The 12,720-nt window shown below is 36.3% G+C and overlaps 1 protein-coding gene across 6 annotated transcripts in view; it reads right to left on the bottom strand.

Moving 5' to 3' along the window:
- Nucleotides 1-12,720, bottom strand: part of WWC3 (WWC family member 3) — a 103,756-nt gene that overhangs the window by 27,658 nt on the left and 63,378 nt on the right. For all 6 annotated transcript variants that reach the window (XM_055802242.1, XM_055802244.1, XM_055802245.1 and 3 more), the window contains exons 8-9: nt 11,946-12,019; nt 2,533-2,775 (exon numbers count right to left, since the gene is read on the bottom strand). In XM_055802242.1, the coding sequence (XP_055658217.1) occupies nt 2,533-2,775; nt 11,946-12,019 (317 nt within the window). The remainder of the gene's footprint in view (nt 1-2,532; nt 2,776-11,945; nt 12,020-12,720) is intronic.

Here is a 12,720-nt window from a genome sequence, read left to right as displayed (position 1 = left end):
TGTAATTTGAGATTATTAAGACTTCAAAGAACAGATTTTATCCACTGATATAATTTATACTTTTCCTTTCCATTTATCCTTTTTCTGAATCCAGAATTAGAAGTATTCCTGGTGGTTTGTTTTTCCAAGCCCAATCACTGAATTTCAAAATAAAATCAGGGTGGTAATCTGTTTTGTGTTGTACATGTTTATGTCCAAGGAAGTTACTGCTCCAAGCCCTGCATTCACAAGTTGGCTGGAAACCAGGGTTCTGACATACACTTTGGAGAAAGCATATCAAAACTTATTTCAGTGTTTCCATCCTTCCTCAACTGCAAAGACAGCTGTTAGAATTCAACATATTAATGGGCAGGAAAAACAAAACAAAACAAAAAAACCCGCACAACAAAAAGTGAGTCATTCTAGATAAAACAACAAAATGACAGCACTAGTTTCAATAAACTTTGTATGTTTAAGATACAAAAAAATATGTCTTTGTTAGCAGTAAAAACATAAATCTCTCAACTTCTTTGGCCTGCAAATTCATCAATTCATATTCTGGCAAGGGGCTGTTGCGCTACACTCCAGCACTCCACTGCCCTCTGAGGAGGCTGCCTTCGTTGCAACCACACAGCAGAAGCCGCACACCCGAGCCCATGCAACACTGAAGCTCTTCTGCTTCTGTGGACCCCAGACAAGATTAACCAAGTGGTGCAAGGAAGGCAGGAGCTCAGTTATGTAAACTTATATGACAAAGGCACTGCATGAGGAAACCAAAAGAAAAAGACAAATGGATGCAAGAAGCTTAACTGACTCAAAAGCTTGCAGGGAAAAGAAGGGTTATCTACACCACCTACTTTAAAAAATACACTTAGGAACCTACACCCCACAGTCACCAATGCTGTATGGTAGGTACCTGCGCTAAAGGGCAAGTGATGCCTCCAACCCACACCACCAGCCAAACTTAAAAAAAAAAATAATAAAAAAATAAACAACCACCACCACACCCAAAACCAAACCAACCAACCAACCAACAAAAACCCACACCAATTAAACCCCACATCTATCATACAGATTTTAAGGTAATAAAGTTCTGCACATAATTCAGCACCTTTAAAACTCAGTAACTGAACAGAAAAGGTAATTATTTAAAGAGGAAAGTTCTTTGTATTTCACCATTAGGAGAAAGTGGAAATAGAAAGGAGAACTAGGAATAGTTTTGGTTGTTCCTGAGCCTAAAACAAACAAATAAATAAATTAGGGCTACTAATAGTTAAGTTTTCTTCCATTTTTTAATAAAAAAATAGAGCACCCTTCAATATTATTCTAACTTCTACTCAACTTTTTGCTAGCATTTGAAATATCAAGTATCACATTGGAACACTGGTTTCCACAGCATGAACTACATGGAAAAATAGCTTGGCCTTCTTTCCAACATAGTATGCACTACCTAACATGAGAGCCCAAAAACAACAAATAAAACTTACTACACGGCAGTGTAAAGTGAACTCCCTTTTCTGTCAGCTTAAGCTGGAAATGCAATGTAACGATACTGCAAAAATTACAAAATATGTAATATTGAACTGTAGGCTGGCTGTGAATTTTCTATTTATTACCTGAATTTACTGTCTGAAGTAAGCGTTTTCAAAAGATCTGAAGCTTTTAAAATTTGTATATGGAAGGCACTTCCAAATATTTTAAAAGTGTCTTAATTATGTAAATATTAACCTTTACACAGAACACATTAAAGCTAGTTCATGTAGTTTTCCTCACGTGTCAAACCTGGGGTTTTACCACTAAGAGAAGGAAGGCAAGGAAACAAGTACTTTCTTGCTTTCACTGGAAGCAGTCTATGGTAACAAGAAGAGGTGAAGAGGTTTTGTCCATTTCTTTGGCTACAAGAAAAACTGTGCAACTTTGAAATAAACATAGTGTTTCCATTAATATGTTTGGGGGGTTGTATGATTTTACATATAACTTGATATTTAAGTTTTCAAGAATGACTCTATTTACTAGTTCTCTGAAGGTTAGAGTTGGGATGTGGTCCCACTGCTGAGATTGCAAATTAAAAGGAAACATTTACTTACAAAAGGCAGTAAAATCTTAATTATTTAACTTTCCAGTTACAAGGCAGGAACCAAACATAGGAAAGGATCTTTGTTCTGATGCTTTCGGAAATGAATGTCACTCCACTGCAAAATCTTTCACTATCCAGGTACTGTTATTCAGGTCTCCATTATCAGACAGTATTACTCAGACTTTTTCCAAGCATTTTTTTGTGACTCTCTTCTGATCTATTCTTCCTATTCAGAATTTTTAGACAAATGAAATGAGAACTAACTAGTTAACACCACCCTAAGTCTCCTTCAGAAAACTTCAAGCCCGACATTAAATAATGGCAGCCAGGAGCAGTCTTTTCCTTTTTTGAAAGCAAATTACTCTAGTAACATTTTTTTTTTTGTTTCTGAAACACAGTGAAATTCCCTACTCCTGCTTTTGAAACTACATGTATGGATCTTATAGTAGATAAGAAAACAATTTAAGTCCCCAAACCTTTCAGTGGCCCCATGAGCAGATGTTGCTCGAGCCCGCTGAATTTCATCCTCCAAGCGCCTTTTCTCTTCCTCCAAACGTGCAATGTCTTCTGGGGATCGTCTCTGCTGACTGATGAGCTGCAACTCCTGAAGAAGAGCCTCCTTCTCTTTGATGAGCTGAAGACGGTCCCTGTCCGCTTCAGCCATTCCTGGCCAAGATTCATTATCTAGCAAGGCCAGCTGCTGTTGTATATTTGAAACTCTTAAAAAGAGGATAAATATATTTCAAAATGTAGAAGAGACAATGATGAAGACAATAAAGAGGAAAAATATCAAAATGTGAAGATTGTTGACTTTATGATTTTTTTTTTCTAAAATTCAAAACAAAATTGAATGGAGTTTGGAAGGACTATTCATTTCTGGGTGTTTTTTTTTGGTTTGGGGATTTTTTTTTTCCTGTTTTGTGGGTTTTATAGAACTGCAAGTGCTCCTAAGTGTGTAGCTGTATAAGAACTACAGTGCATTTATCTATTACATGGACAATATCTGTCTTTATGGCTTTCTCATTTTTTATTAAATCAATTCATATTTCAGAGCTCTTGAGTTTGCTGCCTGTACAGATGAAGAAGTTGATCATAATTTCATTTCTCATTCTTCTACTACTGGATCTTAACTCGGGATTTCAAAAGTCCAGCAAGAAGTTGAAGAGGATGAAGGGAAGATGCTTATCTAGTGACAAAAGGTCCATATATTCATGATCAACTTGTAGAGGAATGGTTCCAGGGGCTGAAAATATTAGGCAGTCCTGACCAACATCAAACGTTTAAGAGTAAGCTGTCAGTAAAACAAAAAAATATATTGGTCTAGACAAAAGATATATTGGTTACAAAACACAATGGCTTTAGATGGATCCATCATCAAATCAAGCAATAAATATGCTAACTTGATTTTTTTTCTAATAGGCTTTATAGCCAAAAGTAGCTTCCTATACCTCAATGTGATGGACCGTTACATTTTAAGAAAATGTTCTGCTAAAAACAAATTTTGAACTTTTACAAATATTACAAAGAATCCTAAATGTAGAAATTTCACAATTTTTTCTTTTGGCAATATCAAAAAGTATGTAAGCATAACAGGGAGAACACTTTTACTGCTAGGTATTTATGCTAGGTATGTGGGCAATTTAGGCACTTTTGAATCTTACAGTTAAAAGAAAAGTAAGAGACGGTCTAGCTTTCTCATTTTTGAACATTTGAAACTAAAGAACTGTATAACAGTTATGCAGTTGTACACTTCAGTTTCGTCTTGACTTTGAAATGGTAGCACTCAAAGTTCAGTGCACCATAGAAGATTTATCACCCTTTAAATAAATAAATAAAAGCACATTTAAAGCCAGCCATAAAAGTGGGATATGCATTCATTCTTTTGGTAAGTTAAGTAATCTTTTGTCCAAAATATCTGGTAAAAAAGGAAAGATAATAATAAACAAAGCAAGGTAAAAGCACATAACAAACAAACAGAAGATCCACAGAGTGGTAACATGTTTAAGAATAAAAGAAAAGGCACAGACATGACAAAGGTAAGTTTTTCCCCATCTAAAAAGAAAACCTCACGCAATGTTTATTTCATACTGACATCTGGAAAGCATTTGGCTATCTTATTATCAGGGGAAGGGAAAAAAAGTATCAATATAAGTAATTCTGCAATGACTGCATTCATGTATGAATAAGAATTTTACTGTGACTTTTGTCAAATAGATTCCCCCCTCCCCCTTAGATTTCATTTACAGCAAGTAAACAACTTGGATATTATGTTATGTTTTAGTCTAAAGCAGAATACTTTATCAAGCCCTTCAATACCATTTCCTCCTCCTCGCATTAATAACAAACTTCCTGCCAATAGCTACTGAAAGCACCATTGTGAATCGATACGTATATTCCGCAGATTTCATGCTTCAGCTATTGTGCCTGAATTCCAGATGCAGCTTCCTGGAGAACACCTCACCCCATCAAGCAAAAGTCAGGGCCAGGAAAAGTGAGCAAAGTCAGGACCCCTTCTCTCCCTTTCCCAGGCTGCTGCGCAGTTAAAGATTTAGTAAACACTCCTGAAGGCATATACAGCTTGATTTTCAAGTGTTCAGTGCCAAATGAAACAAATGGGGACTCAAGGTCCTTTCAACAGAATTACAGAATTCAGGTACAATTGAGTTACATCTTGGCAAGCGAGTGTGAATCAGATGAGCCCTGGCAACATAGTTTGAGTGACCATGCTCATAAGCTCTTACACAGCCTGTGGATGAAAGATGACGAGGTGTGTCTGGTGAAGTCTCTGGGTGGTTTTATAAGGTAACTGAAAGACTGACTCTCCTTCATTTTAACAGTTACAACTGTTTTGCTAGCTTTTTTTCTAATGCAGGGTGGGCTGAGTAAGAAGCTGATCATAAGAGCAAATAAATGCTAACACAAGCAACAAGCAAGAAAGAAGTACCAGCATGCGACAGGGGAAGGTGGGATCCCCCCTTCCAGTGCTGTAAAGTAAAACAACACCCTCAATACAAGAGGTTTTAATTTAGACTCTTCATCTTGCTGAGAGCACATAACACCCTTTGTGTATGACATTCCAGTTTGTTTGTTTCTTCCTCTCAATTTCTGTTACGATGATACCTTGAAAGTAGAAAGTTGTTGTACAGTAACTTATTTATAGTGTTATTAAAGGGAAAAGTACTGCTGTGGACAAGGTTTGTATCACTGAAGATTTTCAAAATCCTATTACAGTATTTACTTTGATTCCCTTGACACTATTAACATTTGAGGCAGCTCTTCTTATCTCTACATTTTGCCTTTAAGCAAAGAAAAAGCACTTGCAAAACACTACATAATGCAGGAATCTGTTGGGAGGGAAACTTCATCACCAATAAGCCAGTTTTCTGCAACCTGTATTTCCTGCAAATGAACCAAAGGTTTTGGGGAATTCTGTTGCTTGCTTTCCACTAAGGACTCCCTCCGCATGGTCAGTTGTTCCAAAAAGCTACCAGTGATAAACTTTTTAAAATTTATCTCCCTGGCTAGAAAACATCCCTAAGGGCTTTTATGGTCTCACTGAAATGAAGAAAAATATCTGAGCAGATATAATAAAACATAATAAAACCTCCTTTTGAGCATGTTTCATAATTGCAGTTTGTCTTCTCCTAACACAAGTTTTTCCCTTCCAATCACAATAAATCCATAAATAAGCAACTTCACTGTGCCCGTCCACGCTAGATTTTATACCTATAATATACCAGTCATTCTCACTGCTGGTATGTTAGAAAAAAAGCAGCTGCTTTGCATTTTCAGACTCAATGCATACATTCACCTACTTTAAACATCCACTTAAATAAATCAATGACTAGACACAGATTGCAATTTAAAGAAAATAAATTTATGAAGTTGGTTTTTCAAACTTATTTTTCCTTCCTATTGGAAACACATAATTCCTTCTCATTCCTTTCCTATTTTTTTAAAAGATACTTCTTAAGGGTAATCACTGTAAAAGTGTACTTTTATCTGGCCTAATGCCAGACACTGAGGTCTCTACTGATAGGGCAATTTAACATATTCCTGGGGAAAAAACAGTTAATTTTGAGCCGTCAACATTCCAGGCATTTTGCCCATTCCCATCCTTGCATAACAAGTGCTGAGGAGCTTGCATTCCAGGCTCGAGTAGGTGGTATCAAATGACTCCTTTCCTAGGTAGGCAGACCGACTTGCTGCTTATTTCAGTATTTAAAAATTTCAAATGGAGATGAATATAACAGCTCCTGTTCAGCAGAAAAGCAGGAGGGGCACAGGTGGGATGACAAAGGTTTAACCTTGGTGATCTTAAGTAACTGATTTGAAATGGCAAACTTGCCCTGAGATGGCCATACTAACGTAGCTAGAATGATGCCTGGCCCAAGATAATGTAGATGTAATAGCATAAGGGTAGAGATCAGTACAGCCAGTAGTTTACTACACAAACTATATCATGGGCGGGGTAGGGGGAAGCATGTATTTCCAGAATTCACAGCATGTCTGAATTGTTATATCTATCTATCTATCTATATATATCTATGCAGACCCCCCTTGACAAAACTGGGCAAATCCTTCTGTCATTGGAAATATCTGGGGAATCTAAAAGATTTTGTTAGCGTCTAGAACATAATTTTCAAGACTGCTATATGAACCCAGCACTAACAAAATTATACTGCTGAGCTCAAGAACATTTCTGTTTAGAAGAGGTTATGTATTAAAATACAGCATGAGAAGTGAGACTTAAGTAAAAAATTACTTTTTGTGACATGAAAGGGTTACAACTACAATTAATCCCATGTTTAGAGCATTACTGAGATTATGAACAAGAGGTGTCCTTGGATGGGAAATACTCTGAAGCAATACAAAGGGTCCTAACTCATGCTTGTGAAAGAAGCAAATATGGGTATGCTACAGCTGGCACTTCCTAACCTACAAGTTCTGTCTTTCTAGCTTAAACAAGTTCTTCAGACTTACTTCGTTTGAATTTTCTAAGGGAAGAAAAAAAAACCAAACCCAAACCCAACCAAAACAAACAAAAAAAACACCAATAACACCCCTATATTTAAATGCCTAGACTTTTGGGTGACCTATCAGACCATTCTATAGCTGAGGCCTTTGTTACCTGTGGGATAAGGCCACCGGTGGGGATATAAAAAAAACCCCACAGTTATGATTTGGAGGAGAATAGTGTCTAAAATCATGTGAACACACAGAAATGATCAACATAAATCAGTCCAGCTTACTCTTTTCCTTAGGTTTATAATGGGACCCAGTTCTCTGCCAGTTCAGGTAACGGAACTTATCCCATACGCAATACTAGAGGAGGTAGCTGTGGGACTGAAGACACATAAGGAAGGGTGTAAAAACTCAGTAATTTCTGGTATTTACAGACCCTCTTGAGAGCAAATTATGATTTACATCCAAAGAAGGGAAGGCTAGAGAAAGGGGAAGAAAGAAATGGAAAGAACAAGAAGCTGGGGAACTCAGCCAAATGCTCACAAAATTTCTCCACTGTGTCTACTTTGGCTGTTCCTGCAAGTATGTGGCACTGTGGCTTTGGCGGACAACACCAGCATGCTCTGTAGAATATCCAGCCTTCCTGGCAGCCTGATTCAATAACAAGGAGGTCTTAAAGTGGCTTAAGACACTCATGAAACCTTTAAACTCCACTGGCATTTTGCAGATAAAATTAGATATTCACTTTTAGGAAAACTGCAAAGCATGCTAAAAGCAATAGAGACAAATTAGTATTTTCCCCAATTCACAGGTAAACTGGCATAATGAAAACTTCAGATGTTTCAAGAGCATGGCTCAGCTCCTCTTATAAGAAAAAAAAAAAAAACCCAAAAACTTTTGTGTTTAAAATCTGACACTGGGAGATTTAGGTTTAGCTGGCATGCCTGAGCCATATATTTATGAGATATGAGATAAATTACTTTATCCCTAAATCAGATTTTCAGATTAGTTTAGCAGAATAAAGCATACAAATCCACTGAATTTTGCTAGAAATTAGGCAGTTACACTTTGAAACCTGCCTACACAAGGTGAATTTTAACAGGAAAATACCTGTGTTATTGTATCAGTACTTGTAATACTGCTCCCAATATTCAACCAACATGTATTTTGTCAGTATAAGCACAAATTGCACTGACATACTTCTGCTTGTGCTAGTGCTTTTAAAAGCCCAACTGGAAATTAATTCCAGTATGAGACAAGTTTGTAACAAAGTAACTATTCAGCAACTATACTGAAAAGAAAGAAGTAACATTCTTAAAGGGAACATGGAAATATTAAGCATGGCTGAGGAGGAAGCTTTTTCAAGACTACAATTAATCTGTTGACAGCCACTGCAGGATTTAAACAATTGAATTGAAAAATAACATCTTTGAATTCAAATTTACAGAAGGCATAAACAAATTACTGCTTCTGCACCCCAATTAGATAAAATGGTTGGATATGCTTGTTTTATTTCATTAAAGTCAGCTACCATCAGACTGGATTATAAAAAAACACAAAACAAAACAAAAACAAACACAGGTAAAAATTTTGGTGCTTCTTACCAGAGGGATCATTTTTGATCTATTGATTAATATACTTCATAGGATATGAGGCACTGCAGCAATGACATTTCATGATATTTTGCTAATAGACTTCATGTAGTCATTGTACTGAACTGCACAACTGAAGAGTTATCAAAGAAAAACAATTTGCTTTTGATTTCTCTTTCTATGAAACAGTCTATTCAGAAAAGTGCTTGAGGGGTATAGTTTCCAGTGTGCAAATGCTTTCATGAGAGGTGGTCTCACTGAAATAGCAACTGAAACTAAAGACGGTATTTATCCAGGCAGCTAGGGGCTGTCTGTTCAAAAAGACGGGCCTCCCTTCCTCCTGCTTCTCTGGAGGGCCACACTGACAGATCTGAGAGAAGAAATTTCATGGAAATAAGGTACAGTTTATTTAAAAATAATGGGGGGGTAAGAGAAAAGAGCTGAAAAAAAGTGATTGAGCCTCTCTTCAGCATGATTGGTGAGCTAAAACAGAATTTACATGCCTCCTCCCAGAGCCTGATCAGACACAGGAGAAAGGACCTCTTCCCTAGCATGCTGAAGATGTCAGAACCCACAGCTCACAACATCTGAAATACCCATGGGAAAAATTAAATTGCAAACTATCCAACTTCCTTGCAGTGGGAAACTGAAGGGACGAAAAAACAAAAAAGCAGCTATGTGAATGTCTTAATTTATGCAAAGGCCAAACCACTCAGTAGTTAGATTTTTGAAGGAGGAATTAAAATCACATTATCTTTTATGAGGGAGGAGAGATATTTTGGAAGTATAAGCCAACTTTTCTACTATCACTGAGTCTCATCTCCTGAATTCCTCAGGATAGTTCATTCAGAAATCCCAACACTGCACTTACTTGCTCAGACATCATATACAGAGAACATACTTTTTTTTTAAAAAAAAAAAAGACAAAAAACTTCTTTACTACATATGGCAAGTATTTTGCTTCTGTCTAGAGTTGTATGATCTTCTGTCTAGATTCACAAGAGTGACTAAAATGCAACACATTGCCTTTCAGTTTGTGGGGCTTTTTTCCCCACTTTTCTTTAAGGAAAAGATACTTTTCTCCTACAGTCTTTTCAGTCTCCCATTAAAACTTGGAAATAAGATAGTTTGTCTGTTGTACTTATTTGCTATATGTTTTCACACCCCATTTGACAAGCAAGTAGTCATAATATACTGCTTTGCAATTGTGACATACTGTAGCATTTTAATTTTCTACGTTGTAGATTTTAATTCATCGCAGCACATTCTATCACCCACACTGCAGTAACAGTAGATATTTCACCAGCCAAGGGAGACCGAACACAAAGATATTTAGTAGAGACAAAAGTCCTACAGAAATGCCAGCAAGCTAAGGGGAAGGAATGCATGATAAATGAAGAATGCAACCACAGAGATAACTGGTAGGGGCAATGAGCTTTATGCAGTTCCACTCAAAAGCCGAAAGCTGATTACTTCCGTACAACATACTGGGCAGAATAAGGCTACTATTTTAAAGTAACTAACATGTTTTTGCTAAATAACAGCCCATTGTCAGAGCTGTGATCCTGGGACAGTAAAACTACCCTTACTGCAATCACTATTCTCTAGTTGGAAGGTTAGTTACCTGGATTTTCTACACTTAACATCAAACCCCAGCTCACTTCTGATGTTCAGATATACTGCATTCCATGCAGAAACAAATGTTCAGCATTTCCAGCTGAGAAATGCTTCCGCTACTAAAAAAAAACCCAACAAAAAAAACCCCTGAAAATACCCCAGCACTCCATCTTCTCCCTGCAATAACACACAAGAAGTGTTTTGAAAAACACATAGAAAAGGTATGTCAGAAAACAGAACCAAAAACATTAAGTATGATCTTCACAGCACCAGTGTGCTCTGCTAAACTTAGCAGTGTAAGACCAAATTCTATCCTTCTTTCAGCAAGTGTCATGAAGCCCTAAATTATCAGTGAGCTATTAAGTGCTAAGGCCTAAGTCTGTGACCAAACAGGACACTGACAGGATTTTGGTTTGCCCTTTTTTCGCCCAATCATTTAGCCTTTACTAGGTAATAGTCAATGGTATTCACATGCAGTACTTTACAATGCAGGCTTTCATTCCAGTTACAAATCCTGAAGATTTAGCTGTGTATCTCTAACATGCCTGTACCAGTGTAAATTTTTTTTGAAGCCTGTACTGCATCCAAATGTGGGTAAATTTTCCAAGAACAACAACATTGTGAGTTGCTATAAAGCTTCCAGTACCTGCCAAGACATATGACAGCATTATGGTTTCCCCCACAGGAAAAGTCACCATAAAATGAAAAAAAAAAAAAAAGAAAAAAAAAAGGCAAAAGTACTAAACTTGTTCTGAGTGATGTAAAAAAACCTAGCAAAAAATAGACAAAGTTGAAAAGAAAAATCTTAACTTAAAAAAAAATTTTAAAACTAACGTTAAGGTTTTCAAAGCTAACTAAACAGAATCTTTTAAGTGTCAGACTATTTTAATAAAGGACTATTCTATCAGTACTAATTAAAATAATCATAAGTGCACAAAATTCCCGTGTTCAAGTCATCATCCAGACACTACTGTCCAGAATATGCAGCAAATAATTAAAAAACAATGAGGTTAAATAAGGACTTACTAAACTATACTAGTAGATGTTTTTAGTACTAAATAAGAATTAGGTTTATGAAGCCATGAAAAAACAATACAAGACTGACCTCCACCCACAAAAGAAATGCTTATAATAAGCAATTACATTGAATACTAGTGAAGAATTAACCTATTCCAAGTAATTATTCTTTTTATTTAACACATCTTTTTCAATATCAGCATTTATTTTTATGTATCCTTTTGTTCAGCTCTGAACATTTTTCATTTATCTCACAGGAAGTTTTGCATTCTTTCTTCATACTGAGAACACGACTTCAGTGCGTTAAACTTAGAACACAGGTATGCAAAGCTCCGAATATACCGAGGGAGTAGGCTGATAAGTGTAAATTTAAAGAGTTTATACTGAGGTTTGAGAAGAAGGTGGAAAAAAACCCAACACAAAAAAAAACCATAAAACAGTTCATAAAAACTACTGCAATTTTTTGTTTATACAAGTGTAGAATGGGGCTGACATTTGACTTTATCTCTGCAAACAAATATAATAATTTTATGATAAAGTCTTAAGTTTACCTAAGCTTTTATTAGCTGTGAACTACTCAACAGTAGGCAAATTAGTCTTCCTAAAGACATTTCAGCTAGGAGGCTGGTTCCAGTTCTACTTTGAAAACTATAATCACAAGAGTAAAAATAAAAACCAACAAATTTGTCTTTAATTACCTTTTCTTGGCCTCTTCATATTGCCAGTTCAGTCTTACTTTGTCTACAAGTCTTGTTTTGTCATCAAACCCAAACTTTTGCAGAGTTGAAGAACAAAGAGAAAAAGAAAAAGAGAGAGAGAAATGAGAATTTAGAAACACTCTCATAATAAAAGGCATAACTGCCTCACTTACTGGACTCACTAAAAACTTTCAGTGCTTGCAGTAATAATAAAGATTAATTTTAAGCTTTAGAAATACAAAACTGGTTTATTGCCAAAAACACAGAAGCAAGCCCTTCCAATAAATTATGATCTTGGAAATAAAGGGTTAGCAAACAGGATCATAGATGAATGGTCACAGCTTTTCCATTTCATCCAAGCCTAAAACACAGAGAGTATTGTAATTGAAATATTTTACCACTTGATGCAGCTATTTTATGGATAGTTTAATTAGAAGTAATTCAGGTTACATTTACTGTACTGCAATATGTTACCCAGCACTTAGATCATTAGTGTGTTTTAAACGCTATCACAAAAGCATCACCTGATCCTTGAACCAGTCCTAGAAAGAAAGAACAGTTACACTACAACTCCTACTGTCTACAGACCAGTTTCTACAGCAACTTCTCTCCACCCAACAGCATCAGCAGTTTTCCTCTAAGGATGTATATGTACAATCTAATAGTTAAAACTCAAGTCCCTATCTAAGCACATTGCTGCACCTCTGGCTTTGTCATCTAACTGCTGCTTTTGCTCTCTTCATCATCACACATGTAAAAACTCCAGCTCTTTTTT

Source organism: Falco peregrinus, chromosome 4, assembly GCF_023634155.1.
Source record: "Falco peregrinus isolate bFalPer1 chromosome 4, bFalPer1.pri, whole genome shotgun sequence".
Lineage (NCBI taxonomy): Eukaryota > Metazoa > Chordata > Aves > Falconiformes > Falconidae > Falco > Falco peregrinus.
Note: the sequence above shows the minus strand (reverse complement) of the source record. Positions and strands in the feature narration are given on the sequence as shown.